At 46.0% G+C, this 27,141-nt stretch overlaps 2 protein-coding genes and 1 long non-coding RNA gene across 3 annotated transcripts in view; all 3 read right to left on the minus strand.

Moving 5' to 3' along the window:
• LOC125366121 overlaps positions 1-697 on the minus strand; it is a 32,470-nt gene extending 31,773 nt beyond the window's left edge. The window contains exon 1 of the long non-coding RNA XR_007213785.1: positions 351-697. This is a non-coding gene — a long non-coding RNA (uncharacterized LOC125366121). The remainder of the gene's footprint in view (positions 1-350) is intronic.
• Positions 698-1,481: 784 nt separating this feature from the next.
• Positions 1,482-6,880, minus strand: LOC125366118 (nucleoside diphosphate kinase B). Its single transcript, XM_048366557.1, has 5 exons — positions 6,727-6,880; positions 6,370-6,499; positions 5,468-5,569; positions 3,057-3,169; positions 1,482-1,730 (listed from the first exon to the last, which is right to left on the minus strand). Exons 2-5 carry the CDS (start codon positions 6,493-6,495, stop codon positions 1,613-1,615), a joined length of 459 nt encoding a protein of 152 aa, XP_048222514.1. The 5' UTR covers positions 6,496-6,499; positions 6,727-6,880; the 3' UTR covers positions 1,482-1,612.
• Positions 6,881-10,055: 3,175 nt separating this feature from the next.
• LOC125366119 (nucleoside diphosphate kinase A) lies at positions 10,056-19,072 on the minus strand. Its single transcript, XM_048366558.1, has 5 exons — positions 18,928-19,072; positions 17,678-17,807; positions 14,451-14,552; positions 11,869-11,981; positions 10,056-10,356 (listed from the first exon to the last, which is right to left on the minus strand). The coding sequence occupies exons 2-5, from the start codon at positions 17,801-17,803 to the stop codon at positions 10,239-10,241; spliced, it is 459 nt and encodes a 152-aa protein (XP_048222515.1). The 5' UTR covers positions 17,804-17,807; positions 18,928-19,072; the 3' UTR covers positions 10,056-10,238.
• Positions 19,073-27,141: the final 8,069 nt, after the last annotated feature.

Here is a 27,141-nt window from a genome sequence, read left to right on the forward strand (position 1 = left end):
ATCCTGTGATGCTAGGCCATATCTTCCTGCTGAGACCATGATGTAAAGCCAGGTGCTGGCTATCTGGGGAATTTCTTGTTAGCTAGTAGGAAGAACAGTAAAAGAAAACATGGAGACGAGACTGAATTGGCGCTGGGATTTCAGCAGAACCAAACTTTAAGGTGCGGGCTGTGCAAAGTAAGCATAATGAAGTTACTTGGCTAAGGTTGTGCTTTAGGGTTAACGTGCTCAGTGGGAGACTGAGGGACGGAGGGCTAAGACCCCAGACCGGCATACACATACACACACAGTGAGCTTCATTCCCCACACCAAGTAGTTCTCCCACACTTCAACTGATATCCTGACACTACCTAGGAATCTGTACTTGCCACATGACTCATTGCAGCTTGTACTTCAATGGATTTGATCTGCTGGAGCAGCTCCCACTGGTTTCTTGAAAGATGCATAGGGCGAAGACCCAAGGGGCATAGAAGTTCCATGTCTCTTCTAGGCATGCCACCAGGAGTGTGGGCACTCCTACAGGCTTCACTACATTGGCATGACAACAGTATTGGCAACTGGTAATATAACCTTTAGCCCCTCTGCCCTCCGGAGGTTTGGGAGAGACTCCAAAAAATGTGATACAGATGGACTTTACAACTATGCCGACCCAGCAAAATTTACCTGTTTTTTGGGGGTGGAGGGGGAAGTCAGTTGTGGGGGTTGAACTCAGGGCCTGGGCACTGTTCCTGAGCTCTTTTTGCTCAAGGATAGTGCAAAGGCTTTGAGCCACAGTCCCACTTCCAGTTTTTTGGGTGGTTAGAGTTAAGGGTCTCATGGGGACTTTGCTGCCCAGACTCGCTCTACAATCCTCAGATCTCAGCCTCCTTAGTAGCTAGGATTACAGGCATGAGCCACCAGTGCCGGACTTTACCTCAAATTTTTAAGCCATCCACTGCTAAGAAACAGTATGCTAACTATTCCACTGCAGCCAGGCACTAGTGGCTTACTTATACCTATAATCCTAGGAGGTTGAGATCTGAGGACCAAGGTTTGGAGCAAGCCTAGGCAGATAAAGCTAGGACTCTTATCTCCAGCTAACCACCAAAAAGCCAGAAGTAGAGCTGTGGCTTAAGTGGTAGAGCACCAGTCTTGAGTTCAAGCCCCAATGCAGGAATACCTGTATACCAGCTATGGACAAGCCAGTGTTTTCAATTGTGCATTACCATGGTAGGTATTATTCCTATTTTACCTGTCTTCAGACTTCCACAAACATAAATCTGGATCACTTGACTAGTATCTACAAATCCTTAAACATTTACAGCCAGGGCCAAGCTTTGCCCTTCTCCCTACTACTTTCCCTCAGTGTCTTTAACTATACCCTCGCTTGGAGAAAGAAATGATTCCTCCAGAAGAAACATCACTCATTTGTTCGGGTAATGCCTCTAAGCCAGGGAAACAAAATCACTTCTCAGCATCAAATCAGCACAGGACTCTGCACGCCGAGTTCCAAAAGCTTTATTGGCAAATATGCTTTAGAAAAGTTCCGTCATATTCTCTCAGTGAAACAGAAAGCTGGGTCCAGGGACACAGGCATTGCTGAAGGTGATGAGGACCCCTGCTGTGTCCGCTTCTACTCATAGACCCAGTCATGAGCACAAGACTTATAATCAACCAATTCTTCAGGCTTAAACCATAAGCTGATTTCCTTCTCAGCACTTTTTACTGAGTCACTGCCATGAATGATGTTCCTAAGAAACAGAACAATTACTAGTTATGTTTTAAAGGACCAAAATGTATTTTAATGGATTATAGCAAAGGAAGGAAATAGACATACCTTGCCCAACCCAAAGTGTTTTAAAACGAATTATAAACCTAGAAAGATGCTTGGTTTGGGAATATGGACTAGTGGTAGGTAGAGAGCTTGCCTTGTATACGTGAAGCCCTGGGTCCGATTCCTCAGCACCACATATATAGAAAATGGCCAGAGGTGGCGCTGTGGCTCAAAGTGGTAGAGTGCTAGCCTTGAGCAAAAAAAAAGAAGCCAGGGACAGTGCTCAGGCCCTGATTTCAAGGCCCAGGACTGGCAAAAAAAAAAGATGCTTGGTTTAAGATCCTATATCGTCTCAATGTCCTAAGTGTTTTGATGACTACATATCAAAAAAACCATCCTTTCCCCATACTTAGGTACCTTCTGCTGTATCACGTAGCAACTGTCGTATGTGGCTCCCTTGGGCAAAGGCCAGGGTAGAATTTTAAGTAACGTACAAAGTAACTATTTATGAAAGCCTTTATGCAATGTTAATTATCAACTACAGTTCAAATTATTCAAAATCAGGAAGTATACAAAATGTTCAGAGACAGGCGCCAGTGGCTCAATCAAGCCTGTAACCCTAAGCTATTCAGGAGACTGAGATCTGAGGATCATGGTTTAAAGCCAACTGGGGCAGAAAACTGTGAGACATTTATCTCCACTAAACTAGCAAAAAAGCCAAAAGTAGAGCTGTGGCTCAGATGGTAGAGCGCTAGGTTTGAGCAAAAGAAGCTCAGGCCCTGAGTTCAAGCCCCACGACTGGCAACCCCCTCCCCCTCCAAAAAAAAGGCAAAAACAAAATGTTCTGTGCAAGTTCTTATTAGCATCTATTTTGCAGTTTCACTATATTTCTATACACAAGGTACCCAAATCAAAGTCACTCCTCAAGTTCTCTTCCTCAAGTTTTAACAGCTTTCATTGCTCTACTTTCACACATGCATATGAAGTACTGTGACCACACTCACTATCATTCACCCTTCCTGCTGTCAAATGTTCTAGATCCGGGGCTGGGAATATAGCCTAGTGGCAAGAGTTTGCCTCGTATACATGAAGCCCTGGGTTCAATTCCCCAGTACCACATATATAGAAAATGGCAGAGGTGGCACTGTGGCTCAAGTGGCAGAGTGCTAGCCTTGAGCAAAAAGAATCCAGGGACAGTGGTTGGGCCCTTAGTCCAAGGCCCAGAACTGGCAAAAAAAAAAAGTGCTAGACTCCTTTTAAAGGGAGTTAAGTCAAATAGCCTTACCCCCACCCAAGGACTCACCTGCCAACTTGAATGCAGAAGTCCCCTCGAATGGTGCCTGGCTTCGAATCTGCTGGATTGGTTTCTCCAAGCATCACTCGGCCAGTCTTCACCACGTTCAGCCCCTCCCAGACCTTGACCAGAGAGAAGGAGGAATTACTGAAACAGATCTTCCCTCTTCCCTTAAGCAGTCACCAAAGATCAACCAGAGACTGTTCCATAACCCAAAATATTGTAGGGGCCTATAAGAACAACAACAAAAAAAGCCAAGTCTGTGAAACAGGAAGATCTACTCAACTTGGGGGAGTTTCCAATCCACCTAAGGGGGAGACAAACCAAGACTGACAAAAAAGGGAAAGTACTCCAGAGAAGAGCAGAAGAAAGCCACGTAGGATCAGAAAGTTGTCTTTCTCTGAGATTTCAGTGTCTCCCAATAACACCTTGGTTTTACTAGCAACTGGACATATAAGTCATGGGAAGAGACTCTTCTAGCATAACACTGGAGAATTTTTGCTTCAGGTATCACATAGTTGGGTTTTTTTTCCTTTGTCCTGGGATTTGAACTCAACAGCTTTGCACTTTGAGCTGGCACTCTACCATTTGAGCCAAGCTGGGCTTTTTGCTAATTAGAGACAGAATCTCTAAGACTATTCTACTCCAGCTGTTAGGGTTTTTGTTTTGTTTTGTTTGCCAATCCTGGAGCTTGAACTCAGCGTCCAGGCACTGTCTCTGAGCCTTTTTGCTCAAGAACAGCACTCTATCACTTGAGCCACAGCTCCACTTCCAGCTTTTTTGGTGGTTAAGTCTCACAGGATTTTCACCAGGAAACTGCCCAGACTGGCTTCAAATCAGAATCCTCAGATATCAGCCTCCTGAGTTACTAGGATTACAGGTGTGAGCTACAGCTGGTTTTGAACCTCAATCAGCTCAGTCTCAGCCTCATGAGAAGTGAGGATTACAAGCTTGAGACATGCACCTGGTACATTTAAGTTTTTCATGAGAAAATTTGGAAGTGTACTTATTTACTTTGGGGGGTACTGGGGTTTGAACTAACTACAATGCTAGAAACATGCCCCTAGCCCTGAAGTGTTCATTTCTGTCTAGGAAGCATTATGGTCAAAAACATCTGTCAAAGAGAAATGTACTCATTACCTGACTTATGTAACTTGTGACCCCTTTGTATATCACTTTTATAATAAAATAAATTTTAAAAAGAAATCTATGAAACAGGTATTTAGCACTTTTTTTGTTCAGGAAGAGAGATTGTCCCAGGAGAGACAGTCCTTTGTTCCTATGATCTGTTTGGGTTTCTGTGTGTAGCTTAGCTGGGTAAGGAGGAACTCACTGCACAGCCCCAGACATGCAAGTCAAAAGCTAGCAAGGGGGGCTGGGGATATGGCCTAGTGGCAAGAGTGCTTGCCTCCTATACATGAGGCCCTGGGTTTGATTCCCCAGCACCACATATACAGAAAATGGCCAGACGTGGCGCTGTGGCTCAAGTGGCAGAGTGCTAGCCTTGAGCAAAAAGAAGCCAGGGACAGTGCTCAGGCCCTGAGTCCAAGCCCCAGGACTGCCCCCCCCCCCCCCAAAAAAAAGGGCTGGGGATATGGCCTAGTGGCAAGAGCGCTTGCCTCGTATACTTGAAGCCCTGGGTTTGATTCCCCAGCACCACATATACAGAAAATGGCCAAAAGTGGCACTGTGACTCAAGTGGCAGAGTGCTAGCCTTGAGCAAAAAGAAGCCAGGGACAGTGCTCAGGCCCTGCGTCCAAGGCCCAGGACTGGCAAAAAAAAAAAAAAAAAGCTAGCAAGGCAAGCATGTGACCACCCCCCTCCTGCCCTGCCCTTAGCCCTTTTTTCTAAAATGATTCCACTTTTTTTTTTTTTTTTTTTGCCAGTCCTGGGGCCTGGGCACTGTCCCTGAGCTTCTTTTGCTTAAGGCTATAGCACTCTGCCACTTGAGCCACGGCGCCACTTCCAGCCTTTTCTGTTTATGTGGCACTGAGGAATCGAACCCAGGGCTTCATGCAAGCACTCTAATCACTAAGCCACATTCCCAGCCGTGATTCCACTTTTAACCCCTCCCAAGCTGCAGTTTAACCAAACACCAGCAGGCCCTATTTGTAAAACAGAATTTAGGTCAGGGGGGTTAGTCTAAGAACAGACCACACAGTGAGAAGTCTGGAGATTCACCAAAGTTCAAGGCCAGGCTGGGCCACACAGCAAGGTGCCAGTCCTTAACTGATCAGTTGGTAAAATTAATATTTTAATTAAAATATCACTCATAAGTTATGAATAGGGTAAAGATGGCAGAAAAAGCACACACACACACACACACACACACACACACACACACACACACACACACACTCAGGCACGGAGCAATTCCCTGGTTCTTCTCAGCCTCCTTTCCCCCCCTCCTTTGGACTCACCATGGCCACCACGGGCCCAGAGTTCATGTATTTCACCAGCCCCGGGAAGAAGGGACGGTCCTTCAGGTCGATGTAGTGCTGCTTCAGGTGGTCCTCGGAGGCCTGACATTCAGAGGGTCCCAGGAGGAAACCAAACAGACAGGCTCAAATATGGCTCCAACCCATCTTCCCAAGCCCACATGACAGATTCTTGGAAACTGGGACCTAGTACAATTCTAATCATCATGCCTTCTAAGCAGGGGAGGGGAGGCTGTTATGATCATAAACACACTCTCGTGCAGCCAAGGATTTTCTAATCCTCAGCAAAGGAGTTGAAGGGTGGCAGATAAGAGACCACATCGAAGCCCTCAGGCCTACCCAATGCCTCTCAATCCTTTCGGATAACGTCCTTTTCACTGACGGACTCGCAAGTGTAGGGGGCTTGGATCAGTGGCCCGAATGAAAGATGGGAACTACCGTCAGTGCCCCCCAGACCAAGGCAGAGGCACACGACACTCAGGCCTCCCTCGTCGCCAAGTTTCCAGGCTGCGGCACCCATGGGCTGCGCGCCCCCATCCCGGGCCAGCGCTGCCCCACGCGGGCCGGAAGGAAACTCGGGCTCCATTCCCGGCCGCACGCCCTCCGCGCGACCCACCGGCAAGCCAGGTGAGGGCCCCGGGCCGGCCGGATGCCCCCCGCGGGCCCAGGCGGCAGCCCCGGGCACGAGCCACCTTCCCAAGGGCGCCGGGTCCTCTGGGGCTTGGGAACGGGGCCAGCGGGCCGCGGCGGTTCGGGGACGGTGCGGGGCACGGGGAAAGCAGCCCAGGGCCCTGGGCAAGGAGACGCCGACCCGCAAGGCACCGGCGAGCGGGCGGCTGCCGGGGGGGGGGGGGGGCGGGGCGGGGGGGCTCGTGGCGCGTTACCCGCAGGAACTTCATGGCCACCAGGCGGAATCCCTTCTGCTCGAAGCGCTTGATGATCTCGCCCACCAGGCCTCGCTGCACGCCGTCGGGCTTGATGGCGATGAAGGTCCGCTCCAGGTTCGCCATGGCTCTGCGGGGCCGGAGGTGCGGTCAGGACGGCCGGCCCGGGCAGGGCCCTGGGTCCAGGAAGCCACGTGGGCGGCGGCCCGGGCCAGGGACACGTGGCTTCCCGGCCGCGGCCGCCCCGCCAGGCCCCAGGCCGAAGAGGGGACACGGAGGCCGGGGTGGAGGGCCCGAGAGGGAGGGCGGGGAGGGGCTGAAGGTGTGAGGGGCCCCAGGAGGGCGCCCCAGCCTTACCGGGAAGCCGAGAGATCCAGACGCGGCGGCGGTAGGAGCTGGGAGACCGGAGCGACCACCCGGAGGAGGGGCGAGGGGTGGGGCCGCCCGGACCGGCCGACCAACCCTGGAGGCCCAGCCCAGCGGGCCGGCGCTCGGTCTCCGCCCAGTGGTCTGGGGTGCCCGCCTCCCCTGGTTGAATGAGGAAGGCCTCCCAAAGCAGGAAGTGATTTGTCGTCGTCCCCTTCCCCCCCCCCCCCCCACCAGCACACCTCCAAACTCTCGTGGCTCCAGGCCTGCGCGCGCGCGCGCGCGCGCGCGCACACACACACACACACACACACACACACACACACACACCAACCTGTCTCCTCCACCCATCCTTTTCCAGTCCCTTCCAGCTCACCTTGAGCCTCCTTGTTCCTGTTCCCATCTAGAGATGGAGGTCCCCACTCACCCAGCACCACGGAGAGCTGAACTAAGTTACTCAGCTCAACCTGGGACAAGATTGTTCGAGATTCTTCTAGAAGTTAGGCCTGTTGGTTTGCAGACTGTGCCTAGCCCCTCTACTTTGCACAACCACTAGCCCCCCTGAATGTCCTCGCCCCCATACCCCTAACTTCCTTTCTGTATCCATAAATCACAGTTTCTTGTTGGCTGTGACCTAACCAGCTAGCTTTTTCCTGGCAGGTTTGTCCAAGCTGGAGCCTTGAACATTCCCAGACATTAATAAAGGTGTTTATGGCCCAGGCCCGAAGCCAAAATTCCTTGAACCCTCCTATAAATATTCTATACTTTAACCCGTTAATACCATCTGCCCAGGTAGACAGACCATCCCTTTCCTTTCACTGGCTCTCTAGCATAATCTGTGGCTCTGTGCATTCTCCTAATGAACTATCTGGACTGTTCACCCTATCAATGTTTCCTTCCTTGGAATCCCAACAAGCCCTATCTTGGGATGGTTTAAATTCCATGAGACTTCACTGCCACATGTGGTGACTCCAATCATTTGATCGGGAGGAAGCCCCCCCCCCCTTTTTTTTTCCTTTTTTTGCCAGTCCTGGTGCTTGGACTCAGGGCCTGAGCACTGTCCCTGGCTGACACTCTACCACTTGGGCTATAGCATCACTTCTGGCTTTTTCTGTTTATGTGGTTCTGAGGAATCAAACCTAGGGCTTCATATATGCTAGGCAAGCACTCTACCACTAAGCCACAGTGTGTGTGTGTGTGTGTGTGTGTGTGTGTGTGTGTGTGTGTGTGTGTTGGGGCTTGAACTCAGGAACTGTGTTCTCCCTTAGCTTTCTTGCTGTATGCTGATACTCTATGACTTGAGCCACACCTCTACTTCTGGATTTATTTTGTGGCTTATTGGAGCTAAGAGTCCCACAGACTTTTCTGCCTGGGCTGGCTTCTAATCTCCCTTCTCAGATCTCAGCCTCCAGAGAAGCAAGGACAAGAATGAGCCACCAGCATCTAGTTTCTAGTATTTCTGGAACAGTAAGTATGCCCTCCTCCTGTGTGGGCCTTGGGAAGCCCCAGAATTCGTGCCATTCCCCAGCAGCTCCAGTACACCACCTGTGCCTGACCAGGTGGATGCAGGACAGACTTGGGCTACCCACCATCAACTCGGGAAACTGGCAATGATAGTCACTTGCCTTCCTTCTGGGCTTCAATCTGAAGCACACTCTCCTCTGGATTTTGCTTTTTGTTACCAATGGGTCTGGAAATTTCAGTGGACATTTCCCCATCCAGCAGAATGCAGTCTGCCCCTTAGTGGGGTTAATAACACTTACCTGCAGTACATTGAGTCCCAACCCTCACCCTGCACTGCTCCTGTTCTTTCTAGATATTGTCCTTATAGGAAAGCTAAAGCCCTATCACCTCACTGCACACGAGGGTCCTGACACTCTCCTTCACCCTCTAAAACTGCCCGTGCTGTATCTAACAGACATGCATCACATTCCAAGCTGCCCTGTCTCAACAGACCTCCCAAGAAGTCCCTTCCCTCTATTGCCTCTAACAACTACAAACATGTGGAAATTTAGCTCAGTGGAAGAGCACTTGCCTGGCAGGTGCCAAGGCCCTGAGTTCAGTCCTCAGCTCTGCAGAAAAAAAAAAAAAAAAAAAAACTGCCCAAGTTTATAGCAAACATCAGTTGCCCCAAGCTCACACTTATAATCCTAACTACTCAGGAGACATCTGAGGATTGAAGTTCAAAGCCAGCCTGAGCAGAAAAGTCCATGAGACTCATCTCCAATAAACTACCAAAAGTGGTACTGTGGGTCAAGTGGTAGAACACTAGTCTTGAGCAAAAAGTTTAGGGACAGCTCCCAGGCCCTGAGTGGAAGCCCAGGACCAGGAGAAAAAAAAAATCACTTGTTTCTCTCTCCCCACACCCCGCCCCCCACCACAGTATTCACTCTGACTTCTAGGTAAAACTTGGGAATTTTATCTACATACATTTACCCAAATAAAGATAGCCACTTTCTCAGTTTTGTTAATGTAGCCTTGTGACTCAGTTCTTCTGGCCAGTGGAATGTGAGGGGAAATTAAGGTTAAAAATCCAAAGTTTCGTTCCCTTGTTTTAATCCTCTTGCCCTTAGCTTCCTGAGTGCTATTATTTGCCATAGGGTCTTACTTTGGGCCTGAGCCAACCTGGACTGCAATCTTCCTATTTACACGTCCCTATCATAGCTGGAGTGTGAGGTTCCTACCACCACACTCAGCTTTTTCTACTGAGATGTGGTCTCAGCAAATTTTTGGCAGGACTAGCCTTGAACTACAATCCTAATCTCCCAGTCCAGAGTAGCTAGGATCACCACGCTGGCTTCTAGACTCTCTTAAAACAACAAACCAGTGTCCTAACAAAACAAAGCTATTTGCATATGATATGACCTCTCTCATTTTATCTGACAGCATCCCAGGGTCCCAGGCCTACTATCCACCTAGCTCTTCTGTTTCTTAGAATAGTTATAATTCCTCACACTTTACCATCTGTTCCTGAGAGCTTCTCAGGTCTTTCAAGGAAAGGTCTAGCTATGAAGCAGGGGCTACATAACTCAAACTCATGATTCTCCCATCTCCACTGTAATTACTGGTGCTAGGATCACAGGTATGCGCCATAACATACTGCTCTGTCTTTTATTCCTGAAGGATCCTCTATGCTGAATAGTCTTTACAACCTAGCAGAGATCCTCCGCAAGTGCTTGCAAGAGGAGATGGGATGGATGCAGGGGGTAGAGGTCAGTATAAATAATTTACAAAATATTTCCACTCATTTAGCATAAAGGAAATTAAGTCATACAAAGCAATCTAATAGTATAAAGTAACACACACATCGACTATTCCTATATTGAGATGAAATATTTTAATCCAATGGCAGCACATAACACTGTACAGGGAGCACTCACTGCTTCAAGAGCATTCCTCTAAGGTATAAGGAAGTTCCAGAAATCATGAATTTGCCAGTCTGGTCCCTGGCCCATGGAAATAGGAGGGAGTGGACAGGAAAAGCATCATGGCCTGTTCTCCTGTCACTCATAGATCCAGTCCTGTGCACAGCTCTTGTAATCCACCAGCTCCTCCGGCCGAAACCACAAGCTGATCTCCTTCTCGGCACTCTCCACGGAATCACTGCCATGAATGATGTTTCTGGGTGGGGGGAGAGAGAACCACTTACCAAGAGCAGGATTAACTGCCCAGGAGTCTCCTGCAGGAAAGCCAAAGGTCTGTGAACTTGATACCATATCAGAAGAAAACCCTCATGGCCACAACCAAAGAAAAGATTGGTACAGGCTGTGCGAGTTTTCAGGGAGGACTCTACCCAGGTCTGCACTCACCTGAGACACAGCCACAGTGGTAATAATGACCTCAGAAGTCTACCACTATCTTGTAAAGGAAGGGAAGAAGACAATAAACTGACTTAAAATTGGCCTGCCTATGGGACCATGTTCATTTCCAGCCTCAGAAATACAGATTCTTGTGGTGATAAACTTGGCTGTTGGAAAAGGATAAAAACCACCAAATCTAGCCAGGTGCCAGTAGCTCACGCCTGTAATCCTAGCTACTCAGGAAACTGAGATCTGAGGATTGTGGTTCAAAGCCAGCCCAGGCAGAAAAGTCTCTTCGGACTCTTTTCTCCCATTAACCACTCAAAAACCAAAAGTGGAGCTGTGGCATGAAATGGTAAAGCACTAGCCTTGAACAAGAGCTCAGAGATAGCACCCAGGTACCACAACCAACAACAACAAAAAAAAAAATTACACTAAATATGCCTAGTACCAGTGGCCCACATCTATAATCAATCAAAGGTACTCAGGAGGCTGAGATTTGAGCATCATGGTTCAAAGGTAGCCTAGGTAGAAAAATCAGTGAGACTGGGCTGGGAATGTGGCTTAGTGGTAGAGTGCTTGCCTAGCATGCATGAAGCCCTGGGTTCAATTCCTCAGTACCACATAAGCAGAAAAAGCCGGATATCCAATGCCTAACGTATGAAACTGTAACCTCTCTGTACATCAGTTTCATAATAAAAAAATTTTTAAAAAGATGCATTATGTACATAACTATATGAATATATATGAATGTTTTCTCAAAGACTTTTGTGTATAATTTTGACTTGCTATTGGCAATTGTAAACCATTAAATAAGCTACAACAAATATTATAAATCAAAAAAAAAAAAAGAAAGAAAAAGCTGGAAATAGTGCTGTGGCTCAAGTGGTAGAGAGCTATTCTTGAGCAAAAAGAAGTCAAGGACGGTGCTCAGGCCCTGAGTTCAGATCCAAGGAGTGGCAAAAAGAAAGAAGGAAAGAAGGGAGGAAATGAGGGAGGGAGGGATGGAGGGAGGGAGGGAAAAGAAAAATCAGTGAGGCTTTAAACACCAAAAGAGCTAGAAGTGGGCTGGGAATATGGCCTAGTGGCAAGAGTGCTTGCCTCATATACATGAAGTCCTGGGTTCGATTCCCCAGCACCACATATATAGAAAATGGCCAGAAGTGGCGCTGTGGCTCAAGTGGCAGAGTGCTAGCCTTGAGCAAAAAAAAGAAGCCAGGGACAGTGCTCAGGCCCAGAACTGGCAAAAAAAAAAAAAAAAAAGAGCTAGAAGTGAAGCTATGGAACAAGAGCTAGAAAGCTACCTTTGAGCAGAAAAAAAAAAAAATCTTACCTGCCAACTTGGATGCAAAAGTCCCCACGGATGGTCCCCGGCTTGGAATCTGCAGGATTGGTCTCCCCCAGCATAACTCGGCCAGTCTTTACAACATTCAGCCCCTCCCAGACCTCCAAGGACAAAAGACATGGTCAAGGAAGAAAAGCCATTTCTAACAGAAAATCTGGCAACTACTAATTCAAAACAGGAAAATTAAGAACTTAAGTGAAATAGCACCTACTTACCAAGTGCAAAGCTCTAAGTTCAAACCCCTATACCACCAAAAAAAATTTTTTGAAAGGCCCTAGAAGTTGACATTCATTCATTGGACAAATATTTACAGAGCTTCTACTTATTCCCGCATGGGGGAATACTAGTCTCTCTGCCCTCTCTCGTCTGTTTACAATCCACTCTCACATGGCACCCACAGCAGCCTTTACAGAACGCTTTTACAGAATACCCACAGTGTCCTAGCACTAATGAAGGACATGCCAACACAACCTAAATGAAGTGCCCCTGCCTGTGACTCTGAACCCATCTCACCCCATCTTCTCTTCTACCTGCTAGACTTCAGCTAGGCCAGCCTTCTTCAAAAAAGCCATCCCCAGTCAGGGACCAGTGGCTCCCTCCTAAAATCTTAGCTATTCAGGAGATTTGAGGATCATGGTTTGAAGCCAGCCCGGGCAGGGAAGTTCTCAAGATTCTGTCTCTAGTTATCAGCAGAAAAACCGGACTGGAGGTATGGTTCAAGTGGTAGAGCATCAGCTGTGAGTGAAAAAGTCAATCAAGAGTAGGCCTTGAACTCAAGCCTTGGTACCATCACACACACACACACACACACACACACACACACACACACACACAAATAATAAAAATAAATAACCCAGCAGCAGCAGCCAACCTCACCTAGGCATTGTGGTACACACCTATAATTCTAGCACCTGAGAGAGCCAAGGAAGCAGAAAGGTCAAGAGTTCAGAGCCATTCTGGTCTAGATAATGAAACCCTGTCTCAAGAAAACCAAAACCAAAAGGGCCAGATGTGGTGATACACACTGTAATTCCACACTATAATATACAAACTATAATCCTAACCATTCAGTAGGCAGAAGTAGAAGGATTGCTATCGGAGGCCAACTATAGCAAAAATGCAGGACCTTACTAGAAAAAATAAAAGCAAAAGAACTGAGAGTATGGCTCATGTGGTACAATAATTGCCTAGCAAGCAAGAGGCCCTGACTTCAATCCCCAGCACTGCCAAGCCTCTCCAAGCTGGGTCCTTGGTATCAGTTGTTTCCTTGGTTAGGAATGTTCCTCACTGATACTGTATGCATAGCAGGGATGTGCATACTCCTAAAACATCTAATTTAAAGTTGTTATGTAGCTAGGCACTATGGCTCATGCCTATAGTCCTCACTACTCAAGAGGCTGAGACCTGGAAGATTAAGGCTTAAAGTCATCCTGGGCTGGAAGTGTGTGAGAGCTCATCTTCAATAAACTAGAAAAATACCAGAATGGAGGCATGGCTTAAGTGGTATAGCAGGTGCTATGAGCAAGAAAACATATCCAGAGCACCAAGTCCTGAGTTCAAGGTCCAGTACTGGCACTGAATGGAACTGAGTCCCTCCTCTGTTATCTCTTCATCCTATTTCTTCTTGTTGGTATCACTCAGCACTAGCTAATAAATACTTCAAAATTCCTTTATTGTTTACCACCTCTACCCCATTTAAGAAGAGTAAACCAAGTCTGAGGATATATCTTAGAGGTAGACTACAATACAAAAAAATAAGCCAAGAAAACTATGGAAATCTGATACATTTTTGTCTCAGTCATGACTATATCTCAAGTGTCAAAAAGAGTGGTTGGCACAAATGTAAGAAGCAATGCTACCCGGAGCTGGTAGCTTAAACCTACTCAGGAGGCTGAGATCTGAGGCTCATAGTTCAAAGCCAGCCTGTGCCAGAAAGACCATGAGACTCTGATCTCCAATTAACCCCCAGAAAATTGAAAGTGGAGCTGTGGCTCAATGTGGTAGAGTGCTAGCCTTGAGCAAAAGAGCTCAGGGACTACGTCCAAGCCCTGAGGTTCAAAGCCCTACAGCTGACAAAAATTAAAAATAGGAAATACCTTTTTAAAAAAATAAGAAGCATGGGGCTGGGGATATGGCCTAGTGACAAGAGTGCCTGCCTCATATACATGAGGCCCTGGGTTCGATTCCCCAGCACCACATATACAGAAAATGGCCAGAAGTGGCGCTGTGGCTCAAGTGGCAGAGTGCTAGCCTTGAGCAAAAAGAAGCCAGGGACAGTGCTCAGGCCCTGAGTCCAAGCCCCAGGACTGGCAAAAAAAAAAAATAAGAAGCAATGCATAAATGGGTAAACAGGTAGTCCTGCAATAAACAAGGGACAACTTCCCTACTCTCCAGGGCTTCAAGCAAGGTCTCTCCTGATTTCTCTTCTAATCGTGAGTCTTCAGCTCAGACAGCTGACTCAATCCCACCAATCTATGTTCTTTGCAGTGGTGAGGATATGACATCAGACACAGGAAGAACAACATTCACCAACAGTCATTCTCATCCACCTCCCACCCAGGCCCACTCACCATGGCAACCACCGGCCCTGAGTGCATGTATTTCACCAGGCCTGGAAAGAATGGACGGTCCTTCAAGTCAATGTAGTGTTCCTTGAGAAGATCTTCAGAAGCCTAGTACACAGGACAACAGATGAGGCCTGGGAACAAAGTATCTGCAAACCAGTCATCTAGTTATCCCCTCACTCATCCTGCTATCTCAGCCTACTGATTTGTTACAATCCAATTTGCCCTTCACACTACCAGAGGGCAGGGAGCACAGAGACTAAAGTGTTTCTAGGGTTTTGGACCAAAAGTTCCCCCTCTTGCCCTTCCTTGATGGATCTGAATAAAATGATGGAATTGAGTCCAGCCAGCTCATATGAGAAGGAAAACTAACAGTATAATGAATTTCTATACCAGAGCAGACCCCCAACTAAAACACCAGAGGAAACACTAGGCATTTGGTCAGCAGCAACGTGAATCAGGACAACTCCCGGAGATGCTTCCCATTTATTCAGAGGATACAGGCCCCGTGTGGTAACTATGATTCTAACAGGTATCTAAACCACCCTAAAATCCATGACATCTAGCAATAAATACTTCTGCAGAAGAATGAATCAGAATCTCACCCTGCAAAGATAGCATGTAGGAACAAATCACACTAGCTAGAGAGCAAGCCATTTGCTTAATTTCTGCTGATCTTGGCTAAGCTCTCCCTTTGCCTCTGTATCTACCCTCACTAAAGGTCTAGCAGGGCCTCTCAGATTTTCTGATTCCACAGAACTGCATCTTACAAGGCATGTTGAACACTTTAGGTATATACACATGTGGAAATTAGCTATTAAAACATACATTTCAGAACCTCCTATCATTCAAGTCACTGGGTTTTCATCTTGTCAAAGTAGAATTGTACAGTCTTGAGATGACCCCATGGCAGGGATCTACTCCACACCCTATTTCTTCCTATTCAAAGAAAGACTTGCAGACGTAGTCTCCTAATGCCTACTGACTTTACCTTCCCTGACCAAAATACGTTTTAATTCTATTAATTGCTTCCAATTATCTTTAGCCTACAAAACAGATTACAGACTTTTATCGGATGGGCAAAGTGAGTACCTCAAGTTTTTCTCTTGCTTCCTAGATCCTTAGCAGATTTAAATAACCCTTCAGAGTCATAGCAAATATCTTTCCTTCCATTCTTCACCAAATCCTTAGCTTTCCTAAGTTAACACCAAGGAAAAAGTCTTTACATAGGGATCAAAGAAAGTCAGGTTAATATCCTAGCTGCACCACTGACTGTAAACCAGTAGGCACAGCACCTAACCTCTGCAGGCCTCCATTTCTTCATTGTTAACCACCATGGAAATAGGATGAAGTACCCCTTTGGCCCATCATGAAGGCCAGAGGGCAAAACACATGTGCTCATACATGCTAACTACCTAATCAACTCATTCCTGGAGGTGGAACTGTGGCTCAAGTGGTAGGAGACCAGCCGTGAGTGAAAATGTCAGCTGAGAACCTAAAGCCCTTAAGTTCAACCCCCAATTCCACCACACACACATCCCTCCCCCCCCAAAAAAAGAAAGTAATTCCTTTATTTTACTTTCAAAACCTAATATAAATATGCAAATGTAGCCAGGCACTGGTGGCTCACATCTGGAATCCTAGCTACTCAGGAGGCCTCAGCCAAATCTGAGGATTGTGGTTCAAAGCCAGCCTGGGCAGGAAACGCCATGAGACTCATCTTCAATTAACCACCAGGCACTTGCCTCATATACATGAAGCCGCACGGGGCTGGGGATATGGCCTAGTGGCAAGAGTGCCTGCCTCATATACATGAGGCCCTGGGTTCGATTCCCCAGCACCACATATACAGAAAATGGCCAGAAGTGGCGCTGTGGCTCAAGTGGCAGAGTGCTAGCCTTGAGCAAAAAGAAGCCAGGGACAGTGCTCAGGCCCTGAGTCCAAGCCCCAGGACTGGCCAAAAAAAAAAAAAAAAAAAAAAAAACAACAACATGAAGCCGCAGGTTCAATTCCTCAGCACCACATATATAGAAAAAGCCAGAAGTGGTACTGTGGCTCAAGTGGTAGAGTGCTAGCCTTGAGCAAAAAGAAGCCAGGGACAGTGCCCAGGCCCAGAGTCGAAGCCCCAGGACTGACCCAAAAAAAAAGAATGACGACAACAACAACAAAAAACACCAGAAGCATAGCTGTGGCTCAAATGGTAGAGTGCTAGTAATGAGCAAAAGTTCAGAGATAGCATCTAGACCCTAAGTTGGACCCCACGATTGACACAACAAAAACAAAAAACAAGCAAAAGCAACCTATTGTCTCTCGAATATCTGGCTCCCATCATTCAATCCACCTTCCACTCAAGCATTAATTTTAAATACATTTAAAACATACTAGGGGGGCTGGGGATATAGCCTAGTGGCAAGAGTGCCTGCCTCGGATACACGAGGCCCTAGGTTCGATTCCCCAGCACCACATATACAGAAAACGGCCAGAAGCGGCGCTGTGGCTCAAGTGGCAGAGTGCTAGCCTTGAGCGGGAAGAAGCCAGGGACAGTGCTCAGGCCCTGAGTCCAAGGCCCAGGACTGGCCAAAAAAAAAAACAAAAAAAACATACTAGGAAGGAGGGTCCAACACTGATTCATTTAATGGGATAAAAGACTGACTACAAATTTATTTAAGAATCTGAATTCTCATCTTGGATTTGTTTGAAAGAGGGTTCTTGGCTCCCAGGCCTTTGCATTTATTGAAATACTGCTTTGTATGCATCTGGCAGCTGTGTCTGTATTCCAGCAGTATGAGGAGCCTCCACAAGGGCAAAACCAGTTTTCCCCCAATGCCCAATAGTGTCTGACCCATGATAAGACACTCAGCAGGTAGTAATTAGTGATGTGAACATTTTCCTGCTGAAAACCCCCCTGCCTCAAAGGGGCAGGCAGGGTGGGGGCTTTCTAAAATTATCTGCTTAGGAAACTAGAGATCAGGAGCTCAAATACACCCTGAGCTGAGTCAGAAATTACAGGCTGCAGTAATACTTGGAATTCTTCACTGCTAAAGGTAAATGACAGACTGTTTTTGGAAGTCCAGAATAAACTGGTTTGTTCCCAAGATTCAGCTAACATGCTTAGTCACTGAAGAGTTTTCAGGTTTTAAGACACTTTACTATGGAGAAGTCTAAAAAGGAAGACAGGCAAACTGAGAAATTAATGTACAGTACAAAGGAACCGAAATAGGAAGTCCACTTACCTGCATAAATTTTAAACTAACAAGGCGAAATCCCTTCTGCTCAAAACGCTTGATGATCTCCCCCACAAGACCCCGCTGGACCCCATCAGGCTTGATAGCAATGAAGGTACGCTCTGTGCAGGCCATGGTCCTGAGGATAGGCAAGTAGGGGACATCAAACAGCACTGACTCTCCCATTCACATCATTATCCTTCTCAAGAGGATTACCCCTAAAGCTGGCTTAAAACTGTCATGCCTACCCCAAGTCTCTCGATAAAACCCTGGTTCCTCTCCAGCCCATTTGTATATGAACTAATGTCCCAAAGAGGGATTGTAATTTCTAACCCATTTGGTTTAGTAAATGCCTATTCGTTTTCTGCTGTGCAACCAGTACTGTGATGGAACTAGGAAAACAGATGTAAAAATAAAGTACCAAAATAATTTTTTTTAGAAAAGAGATCCACCTTCTCAATAATCCAGGTTGGGAAAAACAGCACTGATGTGGTTTTAGTACTGTGGAAGTGACTCTGCTATCATGCAGTAAGAAATCGTGTGACCTTCTGGCACAGCTCTGGTATTACAAGTGGAAGCACACTTAGATTAGAGGCTGTCCAGAAGACACCTCCCGCCCTTTATTTTCCAAGTGAAGCAAAGAGGAGGCCCCTCTCCTTGAAACACAATGGGGGGGGGGGGGGGCACACCACCAACCAGCTTTCTTCTTGAGTTAACCGTTTATGAGAGCACTTGAAGGCTGTCATCCAACTTTCTGGTTTTGTGTGTCTGCCTTCCAGCCGTGGCACGGCACGCCAGGCTGGTTTGCTCCTAGTCAAAGGGTCTAGCAGTCAAGAGCCAAAAAAAATGCCTTCAATGTCAATCACTGTCCGTCCAAGAAAAAGAGAAAAGGCCCAACGACTAGCTGGAGAACCTCCGACGGAACACGCCCCGTGCACGGACTCCCCAGAACAAAACGGATGGGGCTGACGTGCCAGAAACAGGTCATTCATTCAGCAAGCATCCCCGGGGCGCCAACTCTGGGCCCAGCACCGAGCTGGAAGGAGGAACCGGGCACCGGCCCCAACCAAGGCGACCTGATGGGAAGCGGGCTGCCCGGGACAAAGGATAGCCCACGTGGCCTGGGGATGCGCTGACGAGTCCGCACCTGTCCGGCCCGGCCCGCCCTTCCCGACCCCTCCCGACCTCCGCCTCCCCCCGTCCATCCCCCAAGGCCTCACTCCGCTCCCGCCCGCCTCAGGACCCCGAACCCCACTTACTCCTTCCTCCGCTGGGGCTTTAACTCGGGCTGCGGCCGCCGACACCGGAAGCGCACGCCGGCTCCGAAGCATCTGCGCGCACGGAACGATTCTGTGCGGGCCCATCGCAGAGGAGCACTTTCGGCCGGACACCCGTCGACCTTTCCAGGGACGTCTTTCTAGGGAGCAGCCTTCCGGTACTTAACTTCCGGCGCTGGGCTTCAAGCGCTTCCGTCCGGCTGCCATGTTGTGTTGGGTCTCGTTTCTCTCCGGAAAGTTCTGAGTCACTGCCTTCATTCCGGAGCGAACCGGCCTCCCGAGAGGGGGCGCTCGCCGCTCGCAGGAAGCCCGTAGTCGTTCGCAGCCCTCGCTCGCCCTCTTGCATTTATTCATGCCTTCGGTCTGTCAAGTCATAAATTATTTAATGAGGGCTGCAATGTGCCAAGCACATATCCTGGGGATAAAGCAGTTATTCTCGTGGCGGGATTTTGGTAGGGTTGAGAGTAGGGGCAAATAAAATGAACACATCGGTTTGTAAGGGTTGTGAAGAAAAAGCTGAACAGGAGGAAAATAAGGTAGGTGGAAACAAAAATCAAATAGACCTGCTTGAAGTCGAGTTCACCAGAGAACCACCCAGGAATTCGGTGGGCCACGAGCATTGCAGGGGGGCACTGAAGGGTAGATATCGCAGTAGGTGGTCTGAGGTGTAAACTGGGCAGTAAAGCCCTTGCCCTCCCTGGGTGTGGGAGTGCATGCCAGCAATGCCACCGTTCAGTAAGTGCAAGCAGGAGGATCGGCACATTTGAACCTAAATTAACATGTTATACAAAATTCACGATGGGCACTGGTGGCTCGTATTTCGAATCTTAGCTACTCAGAAGGCTGAGATCTCAGGATCATGGTTCTAAGATAGCTGGAGCAGGAGCAGTCCATGAGACTCCTATCTACAGTTAACCAGCAAAAAATAAAAAACAAGTGGAACTATGGCTGAAGTGGTAGAGTGCCAACCTTGATGGGAAAAGCTAAGGGACAGCTCCTAGGCCCAGAGTTTCAAGCTTCAACATAGGCAAAGAACAAAAAAAAAAAAAAAAAACTCTTAAAACGCTTAAACTAGACTGCATAATTAAAGATAAGGCTATTAAACTTTTTCTTAGTATAGTTAAAAAAAAAAAAACTCAAGACCTAGGCTGGAGGCAATGAATTTTTAGACTTGATGCCAACCACCATTGGGGGGCGAGGGGAGGGGAAGGAAACCAGAAGCACAACCCATAAAAGGGAAAAGTTGAAATTAGAACTTACTGAAATTAGAAATCTTTCTCTGAGAAAAATCCTGTGAAGAAAACAAAAACAAAACAAAACAAAAAAACAGGTTAGAATGGGGAAAAATTGAATGTAGCTGACTCTTTACCCACAATATTTAAAGAAAAACAAAACTCAAAACTAAAAGATGTGTGTGTATGTACACTATCCGATCAGAAAATGACAAAAGACAAGAGTACATTACAGTAAAGAAGATATAGAGAGAGTCAATTTTTTTGTTTTGTTTTATGCCAGTCCTAGGTCTTGAACTCAGGGTCTGAGCACTGTCCCTGACTTCTTTTTGCTCAAGGCTAACACTCTGCCACTTGCGCCACAGCGCCACTTCCAGCCTTTTCTATATATGTGGTACTGAGGAATCGAACCCAGGGCTTCATGTATATGAGGCAAGCACTTTACCATTAGGCCATATTCCCAGCCCGATAGTCAAATTTTTTAAAAAGCCAGTTCAACATCATTAGCCATTATTGAAATTCTCTACATACAAAATACACTGCACACCTGTGAGAATGCTGAAATTAAAACAGTGACATCACCAAATATTGTTCAAAAGAAGCTGGGTCCACATCACTGGGAATGTAAAATTATACAGCCAATCTGAAAATGTTTGACAGTTTCTTATAAAACTAAATATATGCTTACCATATGATCCAGCAATTGTACTCTCAGACATTTGTCACACAGAAATAAAACTTTCTGGCAAAAAGTAACTCAGGCATAACTCAGACCTTCCTGTACTTCTGTGTCCTCTTAGCACTCTGGGTCTAATACAACTCTCTCATTTCAATGAAAAGGGGTGTTAAAGACTCTTACTTATGTTGATAAATCTATACAATGCCTGAAAGATTATAAGTACAATGAGCTCTTATTCCACTCTCCTGTCCCATATTTGGAAGGTAAAGAGATACAATTGCTGTCTGTACCACAGAGGATCAGAGCATAGGGGTATAAAGTGAAATGAGCTTTTAAGGACAGGATGCACTTTTGGTCAGAAAAATACCCATGACCAATACCCATGACAAGGAGGAAAATGTAGAAAATGTTGGATAAACTGATTGGACAATCCTAATAAAGTCCTATAGAGCAGCAGGTCATAAGGGTGGTCAGTTAGTGACAAGCCTCCAATGTTTGTCTAAGAAGTTAAGAATTTAAGCAGGCACTGGTGGCTCATACCTATAATCATATCTACTTAGAATGCTGTGATCTAAGAATGGCAATTCAGAGCCAACTACTTGGGCAGACATACTTTGAGTCTTCTCTCCAATTAACCACCAAAAACACAGAACTGAAGACATAGCTCAATTGGTAAGGTGTCAGCTTTGAGTGGAAAATCCTCCCAGGAGTGGGAATCCCTGAGTTTAAGTAGAAGATGAAGAAGAAGGAGGGGGAGGAGGGGGAGGGAGAGGGGGAGGGAAGGGGGAGGGGGAGAGGGAGGGAGGGAGGGAGGGAGGGAGGGAGGGAGGGAGGGAGGGAGGGAGGGAGGGAGGGAGGGAGGGAGGACAGACAAGAAGAAAAAGTTGCAATTTTAATTTACAGCTAAAGGGAAACAATTGAAACTTTTAGGATAGGATAGTGGCATCTTGAAATCTGAAAACTCAGTTGGAGGCCACTGCCTCTGTGTGTGTGTGTGTGTGTGTGTGTGTGTGTGTGTGTGTGTTTTCTTTGCCAGTCCGGGGCCTTGGACTCTGGGCCTGAGCACTGTCCCTGGCTTCTTTTTGCTCAAGGCTAGCACTCTGCCACTTGAGCCACAGCACCACTTCTGCCATTTCATATATATATATATATATATATATATATATATATATATATATATATATATATATGGTGCTGGGGAATAGAACCCAGAGCTTCATGTATATGAGCAAGCACTCTTGCCACTAGGCCATATTCCCAGCCCCGCCACTGCCTCTTAATCTAAGCTATTCAGGAGGCTGAGATCTGAGGATCACAGTTCAAAACCAGTCCAGCCAAGAAAGTCCATGAGACTCATCTCTAATTAGCTACCCAAAAGCAGAAAGTGGAGCTCAAGTGGTAAAGCATTAGCCTTGAGCAAAAAAAGCTCCAGGATAGTGCCCAGGTGTGGCCCTAAATTCAAGCCCCAGGACTGATGTGCACACGCACACGTGCTGTCACACACACACACAAAATTGAAAACTGGAAAATTAAAAAAAAACTTTAGTTCTGTTTTTTTAACTCATTATACATAAAAACAGACCAAATAATAAGATCTGAGGTACACTGGTACATGGAGAAAGCTATGATTATAGACCTTCATAAGTCTAGCTGCCCTAGAGGGCAGCTTAGACAGGGAGAATTCAAAATCCAAAGGCCCAATAGGAGGCTACTGGCATCAACAATCAAAGCTAGAGATGCCAGGTCTTCAGAAATGAAGTGGTCAAAGGAGTATGCTTTTGAGAGACTTCCTAAGATCAACTGACAATGTCAGAAAGTTGTTGATTGGATGTGGATCAATGGTTATACAGGCACTATATTATAGTAATGAGAGGGCTTAAGAACATGGGTATGTTTTCAAAACACATGGATGTGACTGTTGGCTCAGCCACTTTTTAGTTATGTGACCTTGGGCAAGTTATTTAACATCTCTAAGCATCAATTTCTATAGCTGCTAAATGCTAAAATCACAGTGGGGATTATATAAAGTAAGCCAATAAAAATTTAACAGTGTCTGCCACTGGTAGTAATCAACATTAACTGTGAGTCTTTTTTTTTCTTTTTTTAATAGCTATGGGTAACAAAATCTCATACGAAGTAATACGAACAAAAATAGTGAAGACCAGAGAGAGCCAGCTAAAGGACCAGGAGTTTGATATAATGTCACTAATGGAGAATGAGGGCTGGGAATATGGCCTAGTGGCAAGAGTGCTTGCCTCCTACACATGAAGCTCTCGGTTCAATTCCCCAGCACCACATATGTGGAAAGTGGCCAGAAGGGGTGCTGTGGCTCAGGTGGCAAAGTGAGCGGGAAGAAGCCAGGGACAGTGCTCAGGCCCTGAGTTCAAGCCCCAGGACTGGCAATAAAAAAAAAAAAAACTAATGGGAGAATGATGCAAGGAGAAAGGTGAAGCCATCAATTAGACTTAAGAGCTATTGGGCCTGAGGACAGACATACAGGAGTCATCTACATAAGGTGATCTGTAGGCCTACAAATTACTTTAAAAGGGATGATAATTATTCTTCATCTGTTACACAAAAACTTGCAATACCCAACATTCACTGAAGTTGCTCTGTGCTGGGCACAGAGTATTTCATTTATATTAACTTATTTAATCACACAGCTGTACATATAAATATTGCTAGTATAAATAGTGCTGTTGTTGGGGCTGGGGATATGGCCTAGTGGCAAGAGTGCCTGCCTCGGATACACGAGGCCCTAGGTTCGATTCCCCAGCACCACATATACGGAAAACGGCCAGAAGCAGCACTGTGGCTCAAGTGGCAGAGTGCTAGCCTTGAGTGGGAAGAAGCCAGGGACAGTGCTCAGGCCCTGAGTCCAAGGCCCAGGACTGGAGCAAAATAAATAAATAAATAAATAAATAAATAAATAAATAAATAAATAAATAAATAGTGCTGTTGGCCTAGGAGTATAGCTCAGTGGAATAGCGATTGTCTAGAACCTATAAAGTCCTGGGTTATTTTGATCAAAATATAATACTTGCACATCTGAAATAATGTGTTGGTAGCCAGGCATTAGTGACTCACACCTATAATCCTAGCTACTCAGGTGGCTAAGATCTAAGGATGAAGGCTCAAAGCCAACTGGGGTAGGAAAGACCATGAGGCTTTTATCTCCAATTAACTACCAAAAAGCCAAAAATTGCACTCTGGCTCAAAGTGGTAGAGCACTAACCTTGAGCACAAAAGCTTAGGGACAGCACCTAAGCCTTGAGTTCAAGCCTCAGGACTGACACATTAAAAAATAATAATAGGGGCTAGAAATGTGGCTCAAGTGGTAGAGCGCTAGCCTTGAGCTGAAGAACTCAGAGACAGTGCCAAGATCCTGAGTTCAAGCCCTAGGACTGGCAAAATGAATAATAATAATAACATAGCAAAGGCCTGTGGTACAACTAATACACACTGAAAATAAAACAGGTTGTGCTGAGGAAGTGGGTACCAGTGGGAATGGGGAGGTCTATGAAGAGGATGATGATGAGTATGGTCAGAAGTAGTAGTTTCTTTGCATATATGAAAATAGAATGATTAAACCTGTTAAAATCATTTTAAGGGCTTGGAATATGGCCTGGTGGTAGAGTGTTTGTCTCATATACATGAAGCCCTGGGTTCGATTCCTCAGCACCACATATATAGAAAAGGCCAGAAGTAGTGCTGTGGCTCAAGTGGTAGAATGCTAGCCTTAAGCAAAACGAAGCCAGGGACAGTGCTCAGACCCTGAGTTCAAGCCCCAGGACTGAAAAAACAAAAAAACAAAAAAACAGAAGTGGCAGTGTGGGTCAAGTGGTAGAGTGTTAGCCTTGAGCAAAAAGAAGCCAGGGACAGTGCTCAGGCCCTGAGTTCAAGCCCCAGGACTGGCCAAAAAAAAAATCATTTTAAGAAGCAGGAAAGAATAAGCAAGTATGATAGAGGGGGTGAGTTTAATTGAGATATATTGTATACATGTATGGAAATGTCAGAGCGAAACACCAGCCCCTGTACATGTAATGAATACTATTTTAAAATGTTTTATTTTCCTTATTTTTCAAGTGAAGAAACTGAGGTTCAGGGGCTGGGGATATGGCCTAGTGGCAAGAGAGCTTGCCTCGTATACATGAGGCCCTGGGTTCAATTCCCCAGCACCACATATACAGAAAATGGCCAGAAGTGGCGCTGTGGCTCAAGTGGCAGAGTGCTAGCCTTGAGTAAAAGGAAGCCACCGACAGTGCTCAGGCCCTGAGTCCAAGGCCCAGGACTAGCCAAAAAAAAAAAAAAAAAAAGAAACTGAGGTTCATCAAGCAAAAATAACTTGGCTACACTAGAAGGTGGAGTCAGGATTTCAAGCAAATCTACTTGAAAGAGTCCAGAGCCTGGGCCCTTAACCACATGTGTTGATTCATGGGCCTTTCTTCCTGGGTCTCACTTCTGGAGGGAATCATTATGGGTTTCCAATGAATCATAATGACAGACAAGAAGGTGACATAATCGTTTTTAAATTCAATTTGAGATGAACAAGCCAGAGAGATCTAATACTGTACAAAGAGTGAAATTGATTCAGGACATGACCATCCTGTTATGAATGATTTAAGGAGTCAAAACAACTAATGCATTATGCCCATGCATGGGAAACAGAAAGGCACCTTGGGAGTCAGGGCAAGGGCTGAACATTTATAACACTAATTGAGAATGAACCCTCGGGGAATCTTCACTGCCCTAGTGAAGAATAAAGTGTAAACCTCCCACCTTTGCCTCTAGAGGCAAACTACAAATCATGCAGCAGGATCATTTGGGCGAAGGCAATGCTCTGTGCTTCCCACACAACCCACATACAGGTCATCTGCTTCTGCTTCCTCAGCAGTCTTCAGTGCCTCATTCCTGACAGGGAGACAGTGAGCTTTTGAGAAAATCTGCATTATTTGCTAATTGGAGGCAGGAGCAACTCTTTATCATATACTCTGATGCCATAATCACATGAGGTTTTCTTGTTGTTGTTGTTGTTTTTTATATAAGGATGATGATGTACAGAGGGGTTACAGTTACATAAGTAACTTTTTTTTTTTTGCCAGTCCTGGGCTTATTAAGCTCAGGGCCTAGGCACTGTCCCAGAGCTGCTTCTTTATTATTTTTTTTATTGTGAAGAGGATGTACAGAGGGGTTACAGTTACATACTTAAGGTAGTGAATATATATGCATTTCTTTTTTAAAATTAAATTTTATTGACAAGGTGTTGTACAAAGGGGGTACAGTTACATAATAAGGCAGTGACTACATTTCTTGTTACATTTCTTGTCATACTTGTTATCCCCTCCTCATTTTTCTCCCATCTTCCCTCCCCCGAACCCCCACCCCCTTGCTTTCATCATTTTTTAAAAATCTTACCCTTGATGGACATTATCATTCTAGTCTACAATGCCAGAGCTTCTTTGTGCTCAAGGCTAATGCACTACCACTTGAGCCACAGTGCCACTTCTGGCCTTTTCTGTTTATATAGTACTGAGGAATTGAACCCAGAGCTTCATGCATACTACACAAGCACTCTACCACTAAGCCACATTCCCAGCCATGAGTACATTTCTTGTCGATCATTGTTACTACCTCATTTTCTCCCAGTTTTCCTCCCCCCACTCCCCTCAGATGAGGTTTTCATCCTATTTTACAGATGGGATAACTAAAATGCAAGGTTAAATAGGGGCTGGAAGTATGACTCAAGTGGTAGAGCACTTACCTAACCCAAGGTCTTGAGTTCAAACCCAGTACTACCAAGAAGATTAGTGGCACATACCTGTAATCTCAGCTACTCAGGAAGCACAGGTAGGAATATTGAAGTCTGAGATTAATCCCCAGCAAAAGACATAAGACCCAGACTGAAAAAAAGAACAAGGGAAAAGGACTGAATGTGTGGTACTGCATTAACAACACAACAGTGCCAAAATATTAAATCAGAAAAAAATAAAGTTATTTATTTTTTAAAAACCTGGATACCAGTTGCTGACACCTGTAATCCTAGCTACTCAGGAGGCTGAGCTCTGAGGATCACAGTTTAAAGCAAGCCTAGGCAGGAAAGCCTATGAGACTCTAATCTCCAATTAACCACCAAAAAGCCAGAAATGGAGCTGTAGCTCAAATGGTAGAATGCCAGCCTTGAGCCCAAAAGCTCAGGGCCAACTCTCAGACCCTGAGTTCAAGCTCCAGCAACCAGCACAAAAAAAATTAAAATTAATTAATAAGCATGATGTCAGTGGTTCACAC

This window comes from Perognathus longimembris, chromosome 17 (assembly GCF_023159225.1).
Source record: "Perognathus longimembris pacificus isolate PPM17 chromosome 17, ASM2315922v1, whole genome shotgun sequence".
Lineage (NCBI taxonomy): Eukaryota > Metazoa > Chordata > Mammalia > Rodentia > Heteromyidae > Perognathus > Perognathus longimembris.